This window comes from Nelusetta ayraudi, unplaced genomic scaffold, assembly GCF_046127955.1.
Source record: "Nelusetta ayraudi isolate G7.1 ecotype Tasmania unplaced genomic scaffold, CSIRO-AGI_Nayr_v1 ptg000017l, whole genome shotgun sequence".
Classification (NCBI taxonomy): domain Eukaryota; kingdom Metazoa; phylum Chordata; class Actinopteri; order Tetraodontiformes; family Monacanthidae; genus Nelusetta; species Nelusetta ayraudi.
In genome coordinates, this window is record NW_027466067.1 from 9,129,919 (window position 1) to 9,156,753 (window position 26,835).

Below are 26,835 nucleotides of genomic sequence, written 5' to 3' on the forward strand. Positions count from 1 at the left end.
TTTATTCCGTTTTATTTATTATCTGAGACTGTACAATTTTATTTTGAAAAATTTACCGGATTCTCTCCGTTACATCCATCTATGGCTCAACTCTCGACGCATGTCAAGGCGCTTGTCTCGGCCTCGTGATACGTTACCGCTAGGTTAGCGGCCAGCAAGCTAGCTAGCAACATGAGCGAAAACAAACGTGTTTGGAAAGAGGAAGCGGCCCAGTGAGGAAAGAAAAAAGAACGAAAAAGAAAGCAACGTTTCACAGACAATACCAGGAATCCTGCCGCTAACTTTATCTCGTCAGAAGAAGAGGCAATGAAGCCTTCAAAACTGCTTCGCCACTCAGGGACCCTGCATAAAAAGACCTGCAGCCTTTGGAGTATTGGGGCAGGGGGGGGGGAAGGTGTATGTTACTCATGTTATGTTGTCGCTGTGTTAAGAGGACGCTGCTAATAAAGTTCCAAACGAGTACACATTGGACTGTCTCACATTAAACCCGGGCTGTGGTGCAAAAAAAAAGGTTGGGGGTCGCTGCTGCAGGGTTCTCTGAGATTGACTGCGTGCTTTTGTGCACATCCATGTTGTTTGACGTCATGTTGTCCTGTGCGGCGGTTTGAACTGCCACGCCAGTTGAGCGTCTCCTTCAAAACGACCTGTTTGCATCTACCCAGACACATGTACATGTGCTACTCACCCGCCATCTTCCCCGCTCAGCTCAACTCGACAACCGCTCCACGCACGACGGCCAGTTTTGCCGATGATGAACCATTTCCTGTGAAACGCAGCGTTTCCTCTTTTCTTCAGGGCTTCTGATTGGCCACCGTGTCCTCACGGCCAGGGGTAATATCGCCACCTCTTGGCGTGGCATCTGCTTGACATCTGCCTGACGAGCTGCACGTGCGTTTCGTGTGCGTGGCACATGACTTCAAACAGCCGACGATAGGTAATTAATTAACTATCTCTTTTTGACAGGCTCGTTTCCATTGATTTAACTCGACAGTTTCGACGACTGCTTCTTCCTGTCAAAAAGAAATAGTAAATGAATCGGCCGTTGGTGTTGGTGAGAATTTGTTTGCGTTTTAAACCTTAAAAAAAAAAAAACGTAAAAAAAAAAAAAAGAAAAAACTCACACAAACGCCTCGGAGATAGTGAAAACTTTTCCTCTGCGGATGCTTCACCACTGCAGACGGGCCGGCGCTCGCTCAGCCTGCGCGGCTGCCGTGGCAGAACCTCGCAAAAGTAAGCATTTACCGCATCGATTGTGCATAATAATTTGGCTGTCAGCAGGTTTCTTGAGCATCGCGGTTCCCACTGACAGGGCAAACTTGCCTCATGCATCTAAAAGTTGAACTTAGGTGGCTCAGGTACGATGAGTAACAGGGTCCATCCACCGGAAGCTCGAGCGCAAGAAAGGAAGCGACAGAAATGTGCTATCAGTAAACACTTCTCCTCTCTGCTGTTCATCACACCGTTATCTGCTAGATGATCTCTGTTTTTAACCTTTTTATCTAAAAGAAAAATGAAAATTCGAATTTGTTGGTATTGCAAATTCTCAACACTCTTTCAAAAAAAGGCACTTTTCCCCCCAGTATGAACTTATAAGGACACAGCGTATCCTGAAGTCACATGGAACGAATTCCTATTTTCTATTTTCAGGGAATTTTTGTCTCTCGGGGAAATGTGGTTATGAGTATGCGCTCCACATTTCCAGCGTAGCGGCAATTACGGAACGGGACAGTAGGTCACATGGCAGCCTTTTCCGCGTTCAAGGCGGCGGTAACGTCATCTGAATGATAGAAATAATGCTCGGCCGTGAGTGTGTCCAGGCCTGATATTAAAGCCCGATCTGAAGGGTTGACTTCATTAGGCCTCATCTGCGCTCGGGTTCACTCTTCCGTCCACCTTCTCTTCTCTTCTCTTCTCTTCTCTTCTCTTCTCTTCTCTTCTCTTCTCTTCTCTTCTCTTCTCTTCCAACTCCTCAACGTGATTGCCATCATCACGCCCCTCCTCCTCCTCCTCCTCCTCCTCCTGAGCGTCTCCCTTGTCCCACTGACACCACACACTGCTCCCATCCCCCGAAAACCACTTCAAACAGCCAGCGCCATCAAAGCCCGCAGCCAGCCAGCCAGCCAGCCAGCCAGTCAGCCAACCAGCCAGCCAGCCAGCCAGCCAGCCAGCCTTCTGCTTCGACTTAAAATTACTGTCGTCCAAGTCGCGAGGCTGCTTTCCTCTTCTGATACACATCAAAGATCCCCTTAAACTCCCAAAGTTTTCTTTTTAAACCTTTCTTCTTGTCGAGTCGTTTTTTTTTTTTTTTTTTTTACACATACATTATTTCATTGGTCGAGCTTTATATCCTCGCCCCTTTTTTTCTTCCCCGCCTGCCGCCACTCTCCCTACCAGAGCGGGCCAGGTCAGTAATGACATGTGTGGATGTGCTGCCTTTGCATTTTCATCCGTGACTTTAATTAGTTTCTCTCTCCAAGGCGTTGGTCCAGGCCCTTCACATGCACAGCACACATCCAGGCACATTTAAAGAAAAAAAAAAAAATTCATTTCCCCCTCTCTCTCTCTTGTCTGCCTGTTGTCTCTCTCCAAACACTCACTGTACATTGACTTCCCAGGGCCTCTGACACTCAGCCGTCTCCCTTGTGTTTTGCTGGAGTAAACACGTACATATTTTTTCTCTCCCACGCCGGGACGTGAACGATACACAGACGCAGGGGCCAGCGCGCGCAGCAACTGTCAAACTATATCCATAAATGTAAAGTAGCGCGCGCTGTGTGTGTGTGTGTGTGTGTGTGTGTGTGTGTGTGACTCACGCGTTTCCCAATCAAAACTGCCCGAGTGCAGAAAGAGCAGTTTGAAAGTCTGCGTTCCTCTTTCTTTCTGTCTGTATTTATTTATGTGAACGGGGAAGGGGGAGCGCGCGGGGGGGGGGGGGGGGGGGGGGGGTGTAGTCGAGAGAGAGAGGGAGAGAGAGAGAGAGAGAAAAAAAAAAAGCCTGAGAAAACAAAGCAGGAAAAGAGACGCGAGGGAGGTACACGCGGCGTTTGTTTGAAGATTGTGATGAGCGGCCGGGGAGAGAAAGATGGCGAGGATAAAAGCAGAGTGACACATTAGAAAGGCATCCCTTCAATCTCTCAGCAGAGGCACGGAGGTCACATGTGGTCACTCTGGGGCTGTCTCAGCGGCGCGCCAGGGTGCAGTGTGGACGCAGGCCAGAGGATGGCGCCCCCATCTGTATGTTCGGCAAACAGGAAATGACTGCCTCGTCTCGTCCTCGTTCTCACGCGGCAAATTCAGACCGCGAGAGGCCTGGTGTGTGACACTAGACTGGGATTCACTGGCTTGAAGCAGGGATAAAAAATATAGAGGGGGAAAAGAAAGAAAGAAAATTGGTTGTGGTACATCAAATCAAATATTATTCATCAACATGATTTTTTTTTTTTTTTACATTTTTATTATTATTAGGCACTGTTAAAAATATAATTTATATCTACGGTAGTTGAGAAAACTGATCTGCTCAGTGTTTTGACTGTTTTACAGCGACATCCCAGCCCATCCAAAAGAATAAAAGATCAACTTCAGAAAACAAAGATCAACATTAACCATGCTTGAAATGGGCTTTCCTTAGAATCAGGAGCCACTAAATCTCACACACGCAGATTGATGTCTTCATGACTGCCAGAACAGCCCCAATGTTTTTTTCCTCTTTTCTTTTTTCTTTTCTTTTTTCTTTTCTTTTCTTTTTTTTTTTTTTTTTTAAAAAGGGTCAACATTATTATTAGTCATAACTGTAATGGAAGGAAGAGCCGTCACAATTGTTAAAAGACCACTGTCGTGACTGATGGACCCTCTCTGATCTTTTATATGGTGGGTTCTTCAGAATTCCTGTATCTTGTGTTTCAAATTAGCTTCGGGTGGTTCAATGAAGACATTTCGGGGCTTTAATGCGGTACATTGTCAAGAACACCACATCTTGCAAAACACCTCTAACGGACCTTATGGGGATACCAGGCATACTTGTTTCAGCCTCAAAACAAATCTCCCATAGTAAGTCCCTAAAAAAAAAGTTGCCGCTTGGGTTGAGCTAACCCCCGATCCCACATTGTATTGCCGTTAAGCTCGAAAAGAAGTTTTATTTAGCATGCGGCCCTATTAAAAAAAAAAAAAGGGAAAAAAGGAAAAATCCTTCAGAACCTCCGCGCTCCGTCGGAGAAAGTTTAATATTCAGAAGAAGCCTATATTGTGTGGTTTCTTGCGCCAACGTACAAAAAGCGGAGCCACATCAGAGAGCTGGAACCGCTCCCTGAGCATTTTCATGTGTCGAGGGGGGAAAAAAAAAAAGAAAAAAGAGGGAAAACAAATTTCGGAGGTGGGGGGAGGGGGGGCGGAGGGGAGATGGGGGTATTTATAGAGTGGTGTGAGAGTCTTTGCAATGACAGGAGCCTAATGAAGAGCAGTTTCAGGCTTTAGATTCACAGTGCGGCGAGCCTGCCCGCCGGGTCCCCGCGTGACCGTTGCCCAGCGTAAGGTTCAGAACCTGCACGCCAAGAGAGGGTGACTTAAAGGAAGCGCTAATGCAAATGGGCGGCGTGCCAGCCGTCGCGAAGCAGAACTCGGTCGCACAAGTTCCCTATCGGCGGAGCACATCTGGCCGCGTCGAACGGCGACGCGTCGTCCCAAGACGGCGAGAAGCCATCGGGAACTTGAAACGAAACCTTTTTTTTTTTTTTTTGCTGTTGTTGTTTTTTCAGAGCTGAAGCCTTTTGCGGTCGAGACCTCTCAGCTCGGTGGGTGGTGTGAAGGCTTTGGCTTGGGACACGGTGTAATGATGTGTTTCTGGGAGGCTTGACATTAAGAGGAAAAAAACAAACAACCCTTGACCGGCCTTTTCTGACACTTTTTAGGAGAACTGTCCCTTTAAATCACACACACACACACACACACACACACACACACACACACACACACACACACGGCAAAGCTTCACTTGCCGCGTGTGTGCGACGCCCTGAAGCCAGCTCGTGAATCACTAAAGGTATCGAGTGACTCAAATGTCACAGTTCGACATGACATAACAGGGAAGTCCAGAATGAAGACAGCGGCTCGTCCAGAGCTATATTTGCCAGATTAGTAGAAATTTGCAGCGTGCGGCGGGGTGTGCGGGGGAGTTATTTAGAGTTGTGTAATGAGGAAGCGAGAAAAGGAGGCGATAGATTATGCGCGAGGCAGTGGGGCGTCGCATTTTCACCAAACAATCGTCCTCCACCTGAGCAGTTCTGCCTTTTATTCTTTTCTTTCCCCTCCCCCCGAACATCATCAGCGACGGCTTCCAGTTCACTTCTGAAGAAAAAAAAAAAAAAAAAAAAAAAAAGAGCTCTGCGGACGGCGCACAGCAAGCGCAAAGCCAAGGCCGGTGTCTGAGGTTTTTTTTTTCTCTCTCTCTCTCTCTTTTTTTTTTTTTAGCACCGACTTCGCTGCTTGTTTCCGAACAACATGTCACCGCGGTGGTCGGCATGACAGGTGAACAGTGGCGAACACGCAGGCGGTGGCAGGAAACCTCCCAAAGAAGAACACTGGCGACCGCAAACGCTTCTCTGCACACCTCTCCGCTCACCTTGTGTCACTTCTGAGCAGCAACAAAAAAAAAAAAGAGAGAGAAAGAAAAAGAAAAGAAAGATGGCAGCATGCCGGCCCTCTTCACACATTTTTTTTTTTTTTTTTTTATTGAAGAAGAAGAAGTGCTTTCAACTCAGGTGCTACTTTATGACACCCGGGTTGCTGTGGCCCCCCTTCTAATCAGAGGAGCAGCAGGCAACTTGCAGCTTAATTCTGCACTCAGCACTTAAGCTGTAGAGTTTTACACCCTGCACGGCTTTATGTATATTTATATATATATATATATAAGCAAAGAAGCTAAATGCTAAATCCTCTGTCATTTTCCACTTCCTTCCTTTGCCGTTTTTAGCCCTTCATGACAAGGCACGGCGCGGACAATGAGACCGACTTACTCACTTTTTCTTCTTCTTCTTTTTTTCTTCTTCACCCGCCTTATGGTTCATTCTGGGTCAACTGCCAGAAAAAAAATAAATAAATAAATTAAAAAAAAAAAAAGCGGCGGCAGCGCCGTCCGGGGCAGGAGATCCATGGTGTAATTACGCAACAAATGATAAGCCAGCCGTGTGGCGGCGGGTGTCGGTCGGTCGGTCGGTCGGTCGGTCGGTCGGTTGGCGGATGATTGCCTCCTCGAGTTCTACCTGCGAGAAACGCTAGGCCATTCATTTTGAGGGTTTTTTTGGCGTCGCGCTAAAAGCGTTTTAGGTTGCAGACGTACGTCGCGGATGCCACCGCAGTCTAAGAATACAGCGCCAGGGTGGGATTATACTGGGGGTGTCGGGGTGACGGGGGGAGGGTTGAGGAGCACAGACCCTTTGTGTGGTTGCGTTGGTGTGGTCTGCGTTGGTGTGTGTGTGTGAGCGCTTCCTTGCCCTACCTCGACTCAACACACTGCAGTTTCCTCACTCTGCTGCTGCCTGTTGCCCTGATGCCCCCGCGCACCTTCACCGGGCTTTTATTTTGTTTTTTTGGACTCGTTTCCTGTCCGTATCGACTCCCATCTCCCACTTTAAACACAGTTGGCACAACGGACGCAAAAGCACAGACGTCCAGCTCCCTCCGGCGGCACGCGAGGAGGAGCAAATGTCAGGAAATTTGTAACGGCTAAATTTGTTTGGCTGGCGGCGGTGGGGCGGTGGGGGGGGTGGGGGGTGGGGGCAGTGTGATTCAAGGATTCAAGCGTAGGGAGACAAAGACGTCTGCTGTTGTGGGGAAAAGACCAGAAGGACGGCGACGGAGTCGTCACACTGTCTCCGTCTCAGTCCGTCCCTCGTTAAACACAGAAACACGTCGGGGGGGTTTGTCGACGCACATTAGTTTCAGTCCCTCCTGTCGTCTCATCTCTCTTTTTGAGGTCGGAGGGCGGCAGGTTTCCGCCGAGGTGCCTCAACTGTTTTCTGCGGCAGGTTCATAGATTACAGATTAAAGGGCAGGCGCCAAGAGAAACACAACAGCAAGAGCAAGAGCAAGGAGAGATCACAGCCGCTGATTAGGGCTGTCGATCGAGGTTTTGTTTTCCAGCTGATCTCTTCAAGTGTGTCCGCACGTGTGTGTATGTGATTCTCGAAAGTGCCGCCGCCTGCACGGGTTGCACTCAAAACGCAACACGCGACGAATCTGAGCGGCTCTAAGCGAGCCAAGCCGAGCCGAGCCGAGCCGAGCCGAGCCCGCTAGCTTTCGTTGTTAGCAAGATGCCCCGAAGGTTGACATCACATGGGACGTCACATGGGCCTTTAATTGAGCAGATCTGAAAGCAAAACCAAGAAAGAAGGAACAGAAAAGAAAAGAAAGAAAACAAGAAGAGGAAGAAGAAGAAGGAGAGCCTCAGCGGCAGGTTTGTTCCCGGTCGACACAAATCTCTCGGATCGACGAGGGAGAATTTTTTGTTCGCGTTAGCTCAGTGTTTGTGCTTTGCCGTGCTTTTTTTTTTTGTTTTTTTTTTTTTTGCGCTTCCCGTCCCCTCCCCCCGTCGCTCCGGAGCGCACATGTCGCCCGTCTGCTGCACATTCTGCGGTGACACTTGGGATGATCTGACGGGGTGTTGTCTCCTAATGAGAGGGACGTCTGGAGGGAGAAGCTCCTCCAGCCCTCACAATCCGTGGAGTGTCTCTGTCTTTTTCTCACACGCACACACGCACACACACACACACACGCACGCACACGCATGGCCGCTAAGACACACACACACAGACACACACACGCACACGCATGGCCGCTAAGACACACACACACACACACACACACGCACACGCATGGCCGCTAAGACACACACACACACACACACACACACACACACACACACACACACACACACACACACAAAGACGCAGAGTCATTGCGTTTCATTTCTTTGCTCTCTGATCTTGTTGTGGTCCCCGCGCAGTGGGCCGCTCTCGTTCCCACTTTTGTGCGCGCAACACAAAGTTGTGTGTCGTCTGTTGTCCTGCATTTGGATGCGCTCACACTCTGCGTGTGTGTGTGTGTGTGTGTGTGTTCGAATGCGAGCATGCACTGGGGGAATTTCCCTCTGTGTTGTGTTGTTTTTTTGTTTTCTGTTTTCTGTTTTCTGTTCTTACTCATCGGCGTTTTGTCCAATTTGTTGTTTTTTTTCTGAATCGTCTTCTCATCTCGGCCTCGGGTCCTCCGCCGCCGCCCGTTTGTCGCTCTCTGCCACCACCTCTTGCTTTCTCTTTTTCGTTCAAGTCTCGACTTTGATCCTCCATGTGCTAGTTTCTTTCATTATTTATTTTTTTTCAATCTCACAGGTGTCGCTGCACAATCGCCCCGGCTGTTGCCACCTACTTTCCGTCACAGGCGCACACTCACACTCACACACACACACACACGCACACACACCACAGGCCTTTTGAGCTGCGAACGCTTAAAAAAAAAAAATCCCATGTTGCACTGCACTGCAATAACACGAGTTTTAGCGTTGCGCAGCCTCCCCACTCTCACGATGACAGTCAGCGTTTTCACGATGCCGAATCTTCAGCCTTATTTACCTTCAGTCGCTAGCAGACTTTAAAGGTCCAGTGGGTAACATCTTTGAGGGAGCCTGGCATCTTCCTCAAAGAGTGGTGGCGCACAAGCTAGCAGCTAGCTGGGAGCAAAAATACGAGAACCGAAGGGTAGGTAAGCCAAATCACTTTCATTGTACTGCGTGTGTATACTTTTATTGTGTATTATGTATTTATGGGCGGTATGTTCCGCTTCTACCAACATGAAAGTCATAAATCAAGCTAAATGGACCTTTAATGAGATGACTTTAATTTACTGACTGCGAAATCAAAATGTGTTTTTTTTCCGCACCGTAGCGAATCTGCGCCGCCATTAGCCAGGAATGTTTTCCCGCCACCTCCAGGCCGCCGGAAAAGCAGCAAAACAAACGCATCGGTGTTTATTCTTATTGGCTAGCACGTCGTTTGGCCCCGTCCCGCGTCGCGACCGGCTGTCAGCGCGCATGATTCAATCTGCGAAGCGCTTGGACGACGAGAAACCGGGTAGTGGATGAAAAAAAAGAGAGAGAAGTCGTCGCCGAGTGCCCGCTAGCGACGGCGTCATTAGGCGATAAAAGCCGGTGGGTGAAACCGCGGGGTCGACGACGATGCTGAGTGACGTCAGGTGGGACGGCGGTCGGCCGAGAGAGAGAGAGAGAGAGAGAGAGAGAGAGAGAGAGAGAGAGAGCGAGAGAGAGAGCCGTGATGGAGATCAAGGTGGGAGGTGTCAGCTCCTGCTCGCGGCAGCACCTCTGACTCATCGTGAGAATGTCACACAGCACACGGCAGCAGGCCAGCTGCCACAGTGACAAGGGTGTTTTTCTGTGTGTGTGTTGTGTTTTTTTTTTTTTTTTCTTTTCGAAAAGGCACGGTTAATTTCTCAGAGACGTGCGTGCGTGCGTGTGGATGTCAACATGACTGCGGTGCGCAGAAAAACAAGAACTCTCCTCGTCCCTGAGACTCCTCTCTCCTAGGTACTGTAAAAAAAAAAAAAAAGAAAAAAAACAAACTCACGACGCTCTGTCCTGCTTCTTGCTTCGCGCCCGCGCGGGCACCGCGACCCCCGTGTGGTTTGTTTTGTCGAGCTCAGGACTAGCAAACTTAGCGGGTGCTCTTCTGGAAAGGGGAGGGAAAAAAAAAAAAAAAAGCCAGTGCAACTGCAGCTTTAAGTGGAGTGGAAGGAGATTTGCTTTTCAAGATTTCTTCCTTCTTAACAAAAAAAAAGGTGTGGTGAGGTTGTTTTATTCTTAGCAGCCTTTATCAGGAACATGTGGCGATCGGTATGGCTGTAATCTGGCGGTCGTTTCCTCTCGCAGTGATCGTCTCGCTGCAGATATTTTGTGATGAGCGCACGGGGGGCTGTTTTTTTTCTTCTTCTGGGTTCCTGTTGCAAACTTAGTCAAGTGGCGAAAGAAGAAAATGAAAAAAAATTGATACAGAAAAGTGAAGATGCTTTGAATTGCAGCCGGATAACCCTGAGAAATTTGCTCTCTGACGTTTTTGGCTCGTCGTGCATTTAATTGCGAGGTTTGTGAAGTTTTTCGAGATGAGTCTCTCGGCAGTGGAAAATGTGATCTTGGCGACGCAAGTGCACCGTCCAGGGCCCGATGTGAAAAACTCCCCGTCCCTACGCAAAAGAATCCGTCAGAGCTTCGTCGCGACGACGTTACGTCGCCGCGCGTCTGTAACTCAATCAGCCGAACGGCGGAGAACCACGCTGTGTGAGTGGCAAATTGAGCCTTACCTTGTTTGTTTCCATTTAAAACCATAGAAACAAACAAGGTAATTTCTGGGTAATTGCCGCGTGTTTGCCGTCGAGCCACAAAATTACTGAGTCGGTACACAGATCGCATGTGCGCGTCGTAAAATAAACTGCGAGCCGAGCGGGGTTATCGTACCGCTCGGTGCCCTGCGGGACTCGGCGGCGGCGTCGGGGGGGGGCAGGGAGCGGAGGGACGACGCGGCGGTGGACGATGATTGATGGATTTCTCTTTGTTTATCCACTGGAACTCGCGCCGGCTTTCATGTGGCTTTTGCATTGTAATGCGGCGGCGCGGAAAGAATTTTGTTTTCGCGCACACGCGCACGTGCAAGCCCGCGGGGACGCGTCGGGCCGCCCGTTTTCTGCCAGGGGTGCCTTGGAAAGACAATGCAAAATAATACTTAAAGGGAGGAGGCGGCGGGAAGAAGGGCGGGGGAGGGGGCGGGGGGGCGGGAGGGGGTTGGGGGGTTGTGAAGCCTGGGATGGGATGGGCTGCCGAGATGCGGGGTCGGTTCCAAGGCGACGCTGCACACACTCGCACATTGTCGCCGTCGAACGCAGGGGTTCCCAAGAACTCCGTCCGCTCCATTGGCCCCCCACGGACAGCGTCAGCAGCCCCCACGGACAGCGTCAGCTCCTGGCTGGGGACCCCCGTCGTAAAGCAGCAGGCAGAAAGAAACATCAACTTTTGGAACATTTGCTCTTGCTTTGATTTGTTGTTCAATTATTGCTCCATTTGTTTAGAATAAGGAGACTATCAGCTAACAACATGTTGCTGATCGTGGCCATGTTTTGTTTTTCTCAACGTTTGCTGCTTCATATTTTCTTACCTTAGCTGGCCAATTCTCAGGGTTTTTTTTTTTCAGCAGTGTTTTCCACAGCTGGGCTGTCTTGTCTGTTGCTTCAGTCTCTTTGTTCTATCTGGACCGGTTTGTGGAGAAAACGCCATGAACAATGTTTTTGACCGGGCTGGCAATCAAATGAAATCCTATACATATAGCACATAGATATAGATTATATAGAGATTAAATCTCATAACAACGATTAAACAATAACTAGATCATCTTTTCTAACAAAAATAATAATAAAAAAAAAGATTGTATTATTTATTTATTTGCATTATTTGTTCTTATCTTCTCTCCAATTTCCTGCGGCCCCCGAGCGGTCCGCGGCCCCCCCACTGTGAAAACCGCCGGTCAAAGCGACAGGGGACGGTCGGCTGAGGTCGGCATCTGCACCTTGGAGACTGATGCAGCACGGTCGAGTTAGCGCTCGGCGCTTCGATATGAGTGATACGATATGAGTCACGTTCGTCCCACGCACGCTAAATACAGTGCATGCACAGCAGCAGCAGCAGCAGCAGCAGCAGCAGCAGCAGCAGCAGCAGCAGCAGCAACAGCAGGGACGGCCGCTGCCGCCGCTGCTGCCGCTACCGCTGCTGCTGCTGCTGCTGCTGCCGTCTTATTTCACACTTTTACTCGGGTGAAACCGTCGGTTCCTCCCGCCGCCCGCCGCCGGCCTCCCAGCGCCGTCTCAGGATTTCTCTCCTCGGCTCCAGCGAAAGAAGACCTACGTGAAGGACGGGGACGCCTTCCAAATAAATAAATCAACGGGGGCCCCGGTAATGAAAGCCATTCCGGGGCCGGTGCCGCTTTAATGACAGCACATTAAAGGCTCCGTGTCGCTCGCGAGCTCCAAATTTGATCAAATTTCGACTTGATCCAGAACAGATTTTTGATTCTTTTTTTTTATTTTTTTGGTGCCTCTTTTGTAGCCGGGCAGCAGTAACTCCTACAGGGCTGATAGGTCGACCTCGATTACGTCATGCAGCTTCGCGTCTGTCTGCTGCAGGGAGGCATAATTTGATGGCCGACGTAAAAACCCCCTCCCGCCCTGCCTGCCCCGCCCGCCCGGCCCGCCCGGCCCGGCCCTCCGTGTGTCAGCAGGGCCGCCCGGCGCCGCCGACTCTCCGAATCGGGGTTTTTGCATTTTTGCGGGCGGTGGAGGGACGGAGGGTGCAGAAGCTGATTCATACAGATAGGTACGTAGGTGGAGGTGTCGATACGCTCAGAAGGAGTTATTATTATTACACCCAGCTCGGCTCTGAGCCGCATCGCCGCGGCGGCGGGGGCTCTCCCCGCGCGGCGCCCTGTGGTCCCTTTGTGCTCTTCCAGTAACACGGTGCTAATACAGCTTAAACGCGATAAGCTTAGTCGTTAGTTTAGCTATTTGTGTTTTTTTCCTTCCCCCTAAGAGCGAAACATCACGTCGGTGTTGCCCGCCCCCACCGAGCGTCGAGGGCACCGCTTGGAAGAGCTTTAAATGAAAATGACATTTAAAAAAAAAACACATTAAAATCAAGCGTGAGCCAGAAGTTGTTTTTTTTCCTGACAGCCGAGCGCGAAAAACTTTTTCTCGCTTTCAACCGGTTTCGCTTAATGAGGTGCGAGGCCTCGTTTTCGCTCGCTTCTCGGGAGAAGACTCCCAAGGATGAGGGAGGAATTTTTATATTTTTTATTATGTTTCGCCGCTAATTGGAAGCATGACCGCGTTGATGCGAGACCTTCATCGGACGCCGAGCAGAACTCCGCAGTTTCCTCGGAAAATAAAAAAAATAGAGTGGCGGGCCGCGCCGCGACCCCTCCCCTCCGCGACCGACTCGGCCGCCGCGGTCTCCGTTTCGCCTTTCCGTGGAGCTCATCCCGTCAGCTCAGCCCGTGATTGGCTACGGCCAATCAGCGCCTTCGGGAGCTCAGAGCGCTTCAGCGGGCGCTCTTGGAAATAAGAGAGTGCAGATGAAATCCTTGGCATGTGTTTGTGATTCTCGTATTGTCTTTGTCATGGGAAAAAGTAATGCGCCTCTCGGGTTGCCGCTGCAGTCTGGGCACCGGCAGGCCGCACTACTGCAATGTGTTATTTGTTTTTTTCTTGACTTTCCCCCCCCGCCCCCCTTCTTCTTCGTCTCGCTGCGGCACCACAGGCTCAGCCGCATCGCGACACGCACACGGCCCGACGGGCCAAAGAGTGATCGATTCGGAGATAGAAGTCAGATTCCGCCAGCTTCAGAGCACAATGCGCGGCGGCTGAGCGGTTTCGCTTCAGACTCCACCAACCCCCCCCCCCCCTTTCTTTTTTTTTTTTTTTTTAAACACGCAACGTGATTTACTGTCCTCACAATCGTCGGGGAAACCTAATGTGCAGCCGTGGCCTTAGTTAGCTATGCATACTTTAATTTGATTTATTTTGATTTATCGCCGGGGTTTCAAATGAAACCCACATTTCACTCGCGGCGCGCTCGGATTAAAGCCACGTCTTTGGAAATCACACCGACGCTGATTCGAATTTACTATTAATGCTGGATATTTCCCCATCAGAAGGGCGGCACACGGGAAAAAGAAAAAAAAAGAAAAAACACTGACACGCACACACGCGCGCGCCCGCACGAAACGTTTTACACGTACGGTTCTCAGGCTCCATTCGCGCAAATGTGAACCTTTCACGCTGAGCCTGCTTGTATTGATCACAATCCACCAAAGCCATAAAAATGTCCCGTGATATGAAACACATTGTAGAGCTTCGCATGGTTCAGCAGCTTCACTGCTCTCTCTCTCTCTCTCGCTCTCATTCTCACACACACACACACACACACACACACACACACACACACCAACGAAGGCCAGTACAAATAAGTGGAAAAATATAATAGCCAAGTTGTGTCTTTGCATTGTTCTCCAAACAACAGGTGGGGAAACATCTTCATGTAAGAAAAAAAGACATTTCACGCACACTTTCTTGGATTCAGAGACTCAGCGTGTGAGACTCAGCAGCGTCTCTTGGACGCAGAGCATGTTGCAAACAATGCTAACGCTAATCCACGATGATCTCGCATCTTTCGTACGTGACATCATGGTGAAATGTTTAAATCCCAAGCAGATCCACTTTCTGGGCTACTGTGGATACGCGGTGGCCTCGGCATAACAAGTGGGCCAGTTTGTGTTCATTTCTGAAAGTCTTTTAGTAAATGTTGATTTTTTTATTTTTTTATTTTTTAATTTCATGCCAATAGATCCCTTTGAAATGTCACAGTTTTTTCTTCTTCTTCTTTTTTTTAATCGTAGTAATTTTGTATGATTATTTTCAAAAAAACTCCATATGAAACTTAAAGGGACATTCCAGTCAAAATGAATTTTAAATCACGCGGCGCATGTAACCGTATCATTCAAAATGTCACCATTCCGAACGGCTCGTCCGCCTGTCAGTCAGCTTCTCTCCCCTCACCTGGTCCTCTCCTCCGCAGTGGATGCCGCCCAGGTGAGTTCGCTGGGGTCCGAGGGGGAGGATGAGGTGGGCCTGTGGGGCCTGGAGCTCCAGGAGGGCGTGGACAAGACGAGCCTGACCCCCAGCGAGGGCACCGAGGAGCCCGGCAGCCCCTCTCGCTCCTCACAGCCGCACAGCCTCAGCCCCGGCAGCAGGACCTACTGGGGGCAGGTGGAGGCCGAGGCCGAGGCCGCCGAGGAGGAGGACGACGCCGCCGCCGCTGCAGCCGCCGCCGCCGCCGCATCCATCGCAGACGGGGACGGAGAACAGGAAGCACTGAGGATGTTCTGTGAGTCCTGAAGTGAAAAGAATGAAAATATCCATACATACCAGATGTGGTAAAAGTATTCACATTCTGTACTTATGGTAAAAATATGTATATGTATATGTATGTATGTATACAAATACATACATATATACAAATACATACATATATGTATATATATATATATATACATAGATATAGATATAGATATAGATAAATATATATATATATATATATATATATATATATATATATATATATATATATATATACATATATATATATATATATATGGATATAGATATATACATAGATATAGATAAATATATATATACATATATATATATATATATATATATATACATATATATATATACATATATATATATATATATATAAATATGTTCTGTTAAAAGTAAAAAAGTACAAAGTAAAAGTACTAATTCAACAAGTACAGGTTCTTTACTTAACTTTACTGTACTTCAGTAAATAGACACTACAATACTACACTGGTTGATGATTTTGCCAAAATGAAAAAGTGACACAAAAGTCTGGGCTGCACTGACCCGAGTGAAGCTGAGATATCACCCACTTTTTATATTTAACTCCACAAACAGCATCGTTCAAATAGCTCCGCTGTCAAGCAACAAACAACAAACATCAAATTACTGTCGACGCAATTCGCATCTTGTAAACGCTTTAAGACACAAAAGCAACCGGCGTGTTTTTCCATCGTGAGCGACGTGGAAAGTATCGATATTTGTACAGATACCTGAAAAACCGAAGCAAGTCAAGTACAGTACAGTGGGTCAGTCATCAGCACGCTACAGCAACAAAGCATTTGTACTCTGTTGCATCCCCATCTCTGGTGTCCTCCGCCATGACTGTACACACGAACAAGTTTACATTATGTGTGTGTGTGTGTGTGTGTGTGTGTGTGTGTGTGTGTGTGTGTGTGCTTTTTTGCTGTGGGGTTTTTTTGGGGTCTGATGCAACAGCAGCCCCCCCAGTCTCACAACGCCCCCCCCTCCCCGCAAGATACACCTTCGCATCAGCCGCTCGTGAAACCGTGCCTTCCCTGCGAGCCCCCCCCCCCCCCCCCCCTCTCTCTCTCTCTCGCTCGCTCCTCTCTTTGAAAGCGCGGCCCTTCTGAAAGCATGACAAAAGAACTCATCCCACACAATGTCACAATATTTCCATGCATCAAAGAGGTGACGTTACGGTACTGAAATCAGCGTCGCGCGACGCGAGGAGGCTTTCCCTTTTATTTAGGCGAGATCAAAGGCTCACGCTTGCCTACTAACAATCACTTAGCTCCCTCGCCTCGTGTGATTTGGCCCCGGCCCGGCGGAGGCAGAGCCCAGTTTTTACAACTCGCGACCGCCAGGCTCTTCCACCGTCGCCACATGAAAAAAACAGCTAAAAATATGCCAACATCTGCAAACATTTGAAAAAAAAAAAAAAAAAAAAAAAGATCTTGCTCTCAGAGTCGCTGCGAGCCGACTGGCTTGATTCATGATAAGAGGCGCCGTTCGTCTCCCTTTTTCTCATGGCTTTTGTCTCTTGGCCCTCGCTCGGAGGAGCTGCGCGAAATTAAAAAAAGAAATTCCCAAAATATAGCTTCGACATCTGGCCGAGGCCGGCAACCGTGAATATGTTGTTTTATTTGTCTGCCTTCAGAGTAAACAATTTTGTTCCGTCGCATTGAGTCAGTGGCCCAGACAGATAGAGAGAGAGAGAGAGAGAGGGGGAGAGAGAGAGAGGGAGAGAGAGAGAGAGAGAGAGAGAGAGAGAGAGAGGGAGACTCACGCTTGCACATTTATGAAATGTATAAACAAATGTATGTAAATTTCGCAAAGAATCCCAAGAGTGAAGCATCGTTAAGTAATTGGATTCCTAATATTTAAATGCAAATGCAGCTGCGGTTTAGAGGAGAAAAATGCCGAGCGGCTTCTTAATGAAAGCTTGAATAAATGTTTGCGTTTATTTCCACGCTGGATTTAGGATGTGTTGTGTTTTTGTCGTGTTGTGTTGTGTTTTTTTTTTTTGCGTCGCGGTCCTCGAGCCAGTTTCCGTTCCGCGCTGCAGAATGCTCCCTTCTCAGCACAAGACGTGTATTCAGTTCAATAAATTAAATTAAAAAAAAAAAAAAAAAAATACATATTACAGCTGAACAATAAGGTCCTCATTCTACATCCTTTTTTCAGATGATTAGTATTCATCATGGTCTCCAGGGGATCGAAGTTTCACAGATTCTCTGAAAAGACAAATTCTCAGAAAAATCTTCACAAAAACAACTTCCTGCAATATTCATTTTTAACGTTTGAAGTTTCTCGGAAGAACTGATACTTTTGAAATGGGTGGGGGGAAAAAAATGGAGCAAACAGCAAACAGCAAACGTTGGAGGAGTTCTGAGGTTCACACACGTCGGTTCCCTTTGTGACATCACAAATTGATACAGTACGATGGACACTTTCTGAAAAGTGAAGCTCGGAAAGGAAATAAAGGACAGATTTTTTTGATTTCTAGGTCGTTGGCAGGCTGTAGACGCAATTCATCGTTAGAATACATTGCTTAAGTGAATTTTGTATATTCTGGGACTTTAAATGTAATTAAATGTATTAAAAACAAATTGGATTATTTAGGTCTGTTGGCCACAGTAAAGCTTGAGGATGCCCCCCTTTTTTCTTTCTTTTTTTAGACGCTGCTTCACAGACGTTCTGTCTCCCCCTTCGCTATGTTTCAGGTCATAACTCAGACTCCCAGAATGCCTTGGACGACCTGACACACCTTGAATTTCTGGCCCACCTGAGGAAGACCCCTGCCTCCGCCGCCCTCTTCGATCATCTCAACCACAACGGCACGGCGGCAGCGTACAGCGCCGGCGCCCAGCACGACGAGCTGCCGCCCGCCATCTGGTCGCCCGGAGCTCAGCGTCGCTCACCTGAGCAAGGAGGTGAGCCAATCGGCTGCAAGGACCCAGGAAACTAACAGGGTGCAGCTGGCTGCAAATATTAGACCTACGCAGATCTTGGAATGACTTTACTGAAAAAAAGAAAATCCTGAATGATTGAATTGAAGACTGCAGTGTGGTGCACGTAGATCAGGGGTGGACGTGCACGTTCTGACTGGTGGGCCACAATGGGTTCTAAAAGTTGACAGAGGGGTCCGGACCATGAGCAGATGAATGGAGTGTTTTGGTGGCCCACCTCATAGGAGGACCAAAGCGTTGCAACGAATGATCTGTCTTTGAAGCCACGCTGTGTTTAGCTCTTGATTGAAATGACTCTTAAAACACTGCAATGGATGGGATGCAGCTATTTTATGACTAACTTACTATGATTAGAATTTCTTCAAGTTTCAAGTAGTTTGCCCATGCCTGATCTACAGTGTCTGTGTCTGTGGGTTTTTCATGAAAATGTGAAAAAGGGTATTTTGTCAAATCGATGGTAATGTTCAAATAAAATGTTCATCTTTAATTAATTTCTACTAATTACATTAAAATGACTTCAAATATGGATTGTGAAACAGCGAAATCTCAAAAATAATTAAAGTTCAATATGTTAATTGGCTTTTGTTTTCAGTCTATAAAGAGGACAATGTTTGTAAACATAATTATCTGATATTGTTGTATTATTCTATGTTTAAACGTATTCCAGTCTATTGTCAGTTGACAGTTTTGGAGCCAAGAGTTGGAGTTGGAGTTGGAATAAATACCCGTACATGTTGTTTTCGGGAATAGAAGCCAGTTGTCGACTTAACAGCTGTGTCAACTCCGCATTATTTGGTATTGCTGTTTAACAATGCAAAAGTATGTTTTATTAGATTACTCAATTAATCGTTGAGATAATCTGTAGAATCCTCGATTCTAAGAAATATTCGATAGCTACAACCCTAACTCTAATATTATGATATCGTAATTCACAAGCAAAACACCTCGTGCCATTTTCAATAGCGAAGACGGACTGAAGAAGTTACATCCATTAGAGTTTGTTCTTTTTAAGATAAATGTCTCGCGGGGCGGTGGAGGGGCATCTGCGGCGCACGTGTGAAGGTTACTGACGCCATCTCCTCTCTGGGATCCAGATGCAGCGGCGACCCAACAGGCCTGTCCGCTCTGCCACAGGATGTTTCAGCGAGGAGCCGCTCTGAGGGACCACATCAAGCGCTGCCAGGTGAGGGAGGGGGGCCACATGGCGTGCCCCCTCTGCGGATACACTGCCACCCATAGGACGCAGATGGAGCAGCACCTGGCGCTTCACAACCAGATGCAGGACAAGGTGGGAGAAACATTCAGCACCGCGGTAAAATGTGTGATATGGTCCCCAGGTCCCCAATGTCTGTGTGTTTGTATGTATGTATGTATGTATGTATCCATTTACCTATCTATACATACAGTATATACAGATATGACTATCTCTCTCTCTCTCTCTCTCTCTCTCTCTCTCTCTCTATTATATTCTCTATTATATTATGTATATGTATATATACATATATACATAGATGTATATGTGTACATATATATATATATATATATATATATATATATATATATATATATATATATATATATATATATACATATATATATATATATGTGTGTGTGTGTGTATGTATCTGTATATATATATATGTGTGTGTATATATATGTGTATATATATACATATATATGTATATGTATATATACGTATATATGTATATGTATATATATACATATATATATACATATATATATATATATATATATACACACACATATGTATATATACATATATATGTACATATATACATACAAGCATATATAGATATCTAGATATGTATAAAGATACATACATAAATTTGTTTTTCTTCATGTAAATCAACGTAATTACGACATTACCAGCCAGCTGTGTCTTCTTATCCACAGGGGGCCATCGCTTTGGATCAAGCCGCGGAGAACAGGAAGTTCAAATGCCTGCAGTGTGGGAAAGCCTTCAAGTACAAACACCACCTCAAAGAGCATCTCCGCATCCACAGCGGTGAGACAAAATAACATCAAAACAGTCGCTCTCACCCATCAATTTGCCATGCGCTCCGATCGTGCAACCCTCACTTACAGCGCGGTATGAAATTACACCTAATTTTACAGAAAACAAGGCAAAGTGATTCACGGCCGCTGACGGGCGGAGTTGTCAGATTATGTCAAAGGTCGCACGCTCGCAGCTTTTTGTTCCCCCCCCCCCTCCCCGCACATTGCCTGAACGCCGCCTCAACCGTCTCGCCTGTCGTCCTTCTCTGTAGGGGAGAAGCCGTACGAGTGCACCAACTGCAAGAAGCGCTTCTCTCACTCCGGCTCCTACAGCTCGCACTTGAGCAGCAAGAAGTGCCTGAACGGCGGGGGAGCTGCGGGATCAGGATCCGCAGCGGCTGCAGCCGCCGCCTCCTACAACGGACACAGCCAGACCGCGTACCACTACTCCTTCCCGACGTCCCCCTCCGCACCCGGCGGCAGGAAGATCGCGGAGAAGATGAGAGACGGTGGCAAAGCTCTGGGTCGGGCGGCGGCGGACGACCATCATCAGGACCCCAACAACAACCCGGCGGTCTTCCCCGGGGCCTCGGACCACCTGGCGCACCTGTGGGACCCGCTGGCGCAGCTCTCCCTGCGGGCCAGCCTGCTCAAGGGCACCGCCCTGCTGCCTTACCTCAACTCCGGGGCCAAGTTTGAGCAGATGCTGCAAGAGATGCTCCACCGGGATCTGAAGAAAGACGCGAAGACGGAGAGAGACGGCGGCGGCGGTGGCGGCGGCGGCGGAGTAGAGGGGGCTCACAACGGGGGCGGCCCCGACAGGAAGCCGTCCCCCTCCGCAGCGGCTCCGGGCGAGGGCGAGCGGGGCGTGCTGGGGGTGATGTGCCGCTGGTGCTCCCAGGTCTTCCCCAACGTGGCCGTGCTGCTGCAGCACGAGCGCTACCTGTGCAAGGTGACCCGGGAGGCGGCCGAGGTCCCCGACGTCCTGCTCGCCAAAGATCGGCCATCGCCGCCGCCGCTGCACCTCTCCAGGTCGGACGGCGGCAACGGCTGCTCGCCGCAGCAGGTGCTCGTGGCCATGCACTCGCCGCCTCCCCACCACCACCACCACCACCACCAGGACGCCTTGCGCTCGCCGCCGTACTGGCCCAGCCAAGAGAAGGGCAGCCCGGGCCAGCTCGCCCTGCGCTCGCCCGAGGCGTCCTCGCCGCACCCCACGGCGAGGAGGAGGGCTTCCTCCTCCGAGTTGGGCTCTCCGGTTTGCCTCGACCTCACCAGCTGCCCCCCCGACCTCTCCCCCCGCAAGAAGGCCGGCGGCTCCTGGTCTCAGAGCGAACCGCTGGACCTGTCCCTGCCCAAGCATCTCTCGGACAAAGAGGAGAAGGTCAGGGCTATGAATGGGAGCTCCAAGCGAGAGGCCGGCGCCCCTCGGAGGCCCAGCCCGGCGCCGCACCTACCCTTCCACCACGCGGTCTACGGCGCCGCTGCAGCTCCCGTGTTCCCGGGTCCCGTCTACAACGGATTCCCTATTTTCAACCAGCCGGCCAACAACGCATTTCTGCCGCCGATGGCGTACATGATGGAGGCCGACACGGAGGCGGCGCTGAAGAAGATGCACCAGGAGCGACAAGCTCTCATGGTGAGTTCGCTTCTCTTTCTTGGGGAACTTGAAAAGAAAGACTTCTACTTAAAACATGTTCAGTGTTCCCAGAGTCATGAGAAACTGGGGAAGACTCATTGAATTTTGTAAAATCACAGAAAGTTTTGGAAAAGTCGTGAAATTTCTTTGTTGTTCTACGCTAGCATAGGCTATGTGCTGCCCAACCCTAGCCCCATGACCCTACATTCATACATTAAACCGAAGGCTAACATAAATACTGTGTTTATATTTTGAATGCAATTATTGTACCATTGGCAAAGATTTGCGTGTCTTTAAGGATGAAAATTCTGGATTTATATTCAAATGTCATGCAAAGTCATGGGAATTTCATGGGAAACTTTTGAAACTTTTATCAGTGAAAATGAGCGGGAACCCTGTATGTACCATCAGAGCACTGAGCGTAGCGTTTCAATCATTGTGTCCTATACGCAGAGCGACGTGTTGGGCCGCGGGGCTCTGGATTACGTCTCGCTACTGGACGACGGGCTCGACGGAGACGGAGGACCAGGAAGGAAGCGGCTAAAGAAGACTGACGAGGGGCTTTACGCTTGTGACATATGTGAAAAGACCTTTCAGAAGAGCAGCTCACTGCTCCGACACAAATACGAACACACAGGTACGTCACTTGCGCTTCCCCCGTGTGGTGCATTGAGTTCGTTGAACATTTCATTTGGTGAAATGCTTTTTGAGTCATCAAACAGACCATTTTGTAAAGAGCCTGTAGTGTAGTAGTGTGGTTAAAGAGGGAAAAGTTGTCTCACATTTAAGGGGACCAATCAGAGTTGTTAGTGTGCAACATTAGTCATGTGTTCGGTACTGCAGCCAGCCACCGTGTACTAGACTTCAACCTGTGGTGTTAGCTTAGCTCTCGCCTAAACTAACAGTCAAACAAACCAAAAAAATTGTTGTGTAAAGAGTCTTTAGCGCTGTTTTTACACCCGTCTTGGAAATACCACACAGTTCTGATAAAACATCTGTAGTAGCATTTCCGCTAATCTCTTTCGGAGCAACCATGGTTCACTACCTGCTTCTTCTACCTTTCAGCGCAGTTTCAAACAGTCACCTGTCACTCTCCAATGACTAGTTTAGAGATCTGATGCAATTTTAAGACATGATTGATTGCTTTCTATTAGAGGTTGGCACGATGGATAAGTTGGATTCCGGACTTTGTAGATCAAACTGCCTTGGCAAAGTTTTTACCGTTTACTGGCCAAAAACCCAGAGTGTCGATAGAGGACATAAGGCGATTGCTTTTAAAAAATGTTTTAGTTTTAGGTTAACACAGAGTTGCAAATACATGATTGATGAATTTCTGAGTAACTCATGACTCTTCATATAGCGAGTACCAGGAAACGAGTTGGTGTTACATTTATTGTGAGTAATAATACGCCTCCATAAACAATACACGGTAATCATATATGGTTCATCCCTCATTAAAGGTTGATGAAGTGATACATTCTCGCGCGTACTAAAAACACGTCACCACGTGTGCCGTTTCCTCACTATAAAGTCCTAACTCCTCTGCGTCCTCTCCAGGCAAGCGCCCCCACGAGTGCAAGATCTGCAACAAAGCCTTCAAGCACAAGCACCACCTGATCGAGCACAGCCGCCTGCACTCCGGGGAGAAACCCTACCAGTGCGACAAGTGCGGCAAGCGCTTCTCGCACTCGGGCTCCTACTCCCAGCACATGAACCACCGGTACGCCTACTGCAGCAAGGAGCAGGACGGCGACCAGGACGGCGAGGACATGCTGCTCAGCTCGGCAGCGGGCGGCGTGATGGCGGGGCGCCTGGCCGACCAGACCCCTCCGCCCGCGGAGGACGCCCAGACCGCTCACTCCTTCCTCAGCGACTCCAGTCTGGACGGAGCCGGGGAGGCCCTGAAGGAGGAGGAGGAGGAGATGGAGGAGATGGAGGAGGAGGAAGAGGAGGAGGAGGAGGAGGAGGACGGCCAAGAGGACGAGGCGCTGGGAGGAGCTCACTCAGGGGAGAACAGGTCGGGGAAGGAGGGCGCGGGGAGACGAGCGTCGGCGAGCAGCGACAGCCGGGACTCCAGCGGAGACGCGGACAAATGTGAAGAGAGCGAAGACCAAATAGCCGGAATATAAAAGACTTCAAAGTGACTCACTCGCAGGCAACCTGTGCAATGCATACGCACGCTTCACCTTGGCACAGTTTCCCTGTGGTGCACAGACAAAGTCAGCTCCAGAGACTCGTTTCAACACAGCCTGAAAACCGCACAAACCAATGGAGAGCCATTCAGAGGATCAAGCCATACAAAGACTCTTTTTTTTTTAAAAAAACAAAACAAAAACAAAACAAAAATCTTTTTGTTACCTATCAGTATATATTACCAATACTTGACTAGCGTTTCTTTGCTTTGTCGGACTTGCTGCTTCGGAAAGCTTCAACTGTCGGTTCATCTTGTGTTATCAAATCTTGATTTTTGTGTGCTTGCTGCTACCGAGTCTCGCAAAACAGGATCCAGTCCATTGTCCTTAAACTGTCTCTTGAAACAGTCATAGTGGTATGCACACTCATAACTGTGCCCAGTAACAGGGCCCCTGGTGAACAATGACAGGATCATGTGCTGGGTGATACGATATTTAGTTTGTTAAATTAATGTTTACCAGCAGTTGTCTGCTTACGATAGTATGTCTTTCATTTCCAGTGTTTTGCGGTATAACTTCAGACATTTTAGCTCTTTCCTAATAAGACAGACAAGAACACACACACACACACACACACACACACACACGCATCTATTCCCGTTTCCCAAATCTGTGTTTGCTGCCAAGACGTTTGAGGTTCATGCTGTGAAAAAAAAAACACCAAGCTCATCTCTTCAGGGTTAACTGTGGCCACGCTCAGTGGCTTTAACATATCAGCGATACATGTCGTGGCGAAGAGGAAGCTGCAAAAAGAGGAAGAACTGCACTGCGCTTATTAATTTATTTCCTAAGCAAAAGGCAGTGGACTGCACCTTTTTACAGTAACCGCCTGCCTTGCTCACGCAGGGCTTTTCTGCAGCAGGTTGAAAAGGCCAAAAGGCGAAGTAGGTCTCTTTGTTATTCGTCCCTCCGGCAGACCGGCTAAATGCTTGCGCAGTCTCACGGTCGGCTCTGAAACTCCACCCTCTTTAGAAGAAAAAAAAAAGAAAGAAAAGAAAATAGAACCAGGACAAGATTCCGTTTCCCATCATCGGCGTCATGGCGTTCGGTCGAGGCGGGGACGGTCGCAAAGGTCGCGCCGACGACGGCCAACGTTCTCTCGGTCACACGAAGAGTCACCTGGATGTTGTGACACATCTAACCAAAGCCTCGACAGGACGAGATAAGAAACACAAGTCAACCAAGAAGTGTCTTTGCGCGAGTGCCACAAGCTGAGTCACACCCTCTCGCTGCAGCGCGCGAGTGTGTGGGCTCATCACCAAAGATATGCATATGTGACACGCTAACTGCCACTCCACTCTTGCATACTTCCTACCTGATATCTCTGGGTTGAAAAGGCAAAAAAAAAAAGAAAAAAAAAAGAAACAAATAATAACATTAATTGTAATAATAATAATTATAATAAAATATCTCAGTTTAATTGCAACTTTTTTGTAGTATGAAGGAGTGACTTTTTAAAAAAAAAAAAAAAATCTTTTACTAGCACCTATGCAACTTTTGTACCAACTTTTATATGTTTCTTGTTTTGCATGTGCATATTTGTAATAAAATTGTACATATTTGTCTCCCGACTATTGTGTGCCAACAATGTATTTATATGTATTTAGAAAATTCCAGTTCAGGAAAATGAAGGGCAGAGTGAATGCTACGTCTCTGTAATGTCAGAGTTGGCGTTATCAGGCACAGAGCAGCTCTGAGGCCGGTCATGGCCCGGCGCCTCAGTTTCCCATCACAGTCAACAGTTTCCACCTCCCCTCTTGCAGCGCTGCTGCTTTGTTTGTGGCTCTGCCTGTTTGCATGATGATTCATCTCTGAGCGCCACCGTACCTGCACACGTGCGGCCTCGATGCATTGAACTGTTCAAGGTCTTTCTGCAGGTCCTGTTGGGCAATGCAGGGGGGGGGGGGGGGGGGGGGGAGAGAAAAGGAGGCCAAAGACTCGGCGATGTTGTCGTATTGTGTTTGTTGCGTCCGGAAATGAGTAACATGACATTTAATTGAATACAGGGCACACTTTCCGATTTTTGCGGTGTCGAAACAAAGTTGCCGCAGTCAGACAGCAACTTCATCATCAGCATCATTTGCAGCCTGCTGCTGCTGCTGCTGCTGCTGCTGCTGCACGCCGCATCCATGAGCAAGAGATGGCGGCGGGGTTGGAGGGGCTTTCGAGCGCTCTTCAGTTTCGATTCCCATCAGACGGACCGCTCTTGGTGATCACAAACAACAATTTGTTTCCACTGTGAGGAGGGAGGAGAAGCTAATAACTCAGCCCCAAGTGACAAGTCAAGTGGCCTCCCGGCCTATTAGCTTCTGATTATCAGCGTTAGCGGGTGAAGAAAGACAGTGATTCCACCCGTCCAAATTGAAAGTAATTGTTTTTACACAAACATTCTCACAGCGCGGCATGAAGTCAACAACTGCAGCAGAGTAGCTGTGCAGTTGTTGACCATGTGTCTCAGAGCATTGTATATACATGACTGGGCTGTGCAAGCAAACTACTCAACAAGAGCAACTCATGAAGCTCAAGGATTTCAATCTGTTTGGAAGGCCGAGAGGAAACTTTGCGCCATCACTCGGGCTACGCACACTTCCAAAGCGTCAATTTATATTCTGTATTATTGGTCCTCCTACTCCTTTATCATTGGAAATGACGCCGTATTATTACGTAGCCGTGGGAAAGGGAGCGGCATAATCAATATTTTATCAGCGGGGCTGAACCGAACACGGCGCGGCGTTTGAAGTGAAAGGGAAATGACAAGACAACCAAAAAGAAAGGAGAAGAAAAAGCTTCAGAGGAAAGGAAGCCAGCGAGAGAACATGGAAAGTAACGGTGTTGACTTTACTGCTGGCTGATTAGGAGGGTGGAGTCCTGGATTGTTTGATTCTATTTTGGTTCTTGATTAGCGAGTGAAATAAAACTCACGGCGCAGTTTAATGTGGCGTTTTTTTTTTTTACTGAACGGAGAGCTGCCATGTGGTTAAAAGGAAAGGGCTACAGTAAAAACATCAAACTAATTGAGCGTTTGCAAGTCGGATCCCAG

At 48.3% G+C, this 26,835-nt stretch overlaps 1 protein-coding gene across 1 annotated transcript in view; it reads left to right on the forward strand.

Annotated features, from left to right (window-relative positions):
- LOC142887546 (zinc finger E-box-binding homeobox 2) overlaps positions 1-25,357 on the forward strand; it is a 34,455-nt gene extending 9,098 nt beyond the window's left edge. The window contains exons 2-8 of the mRNA XM_076025271.1: positions 14,672-14,980; positions 17,703-17,912; positions 19,043-19,236; positions 19,863-19,974; positions 20,237-21,603; positions 22,057-22,240; positions 23,161-25,357. Of these exons, the coding sequence (XP_075881386.1) occupies positions 14,672-14,980; positions 17,703-17,912; positions 19,043-19,236; positions 19,863-19,974; positions 20,237-21,603; positions 22,057-22,240; positions 23,161-23,732 (2,948 nt within the window). The 3' untranslated portion in view covers positions 23,733-25,357. The remainder of the gene's footprint in view (positions 1-14,671; positions 14,981-17,702; positions 17,913-19,042; positions 19,237-19,862; positions 19,975-20,236; positions 21,604-22,056; positions 22,241-23,160) is intronic.
- Positions 25,358-26,835: the final 1,478 nt, after the last annotated feature.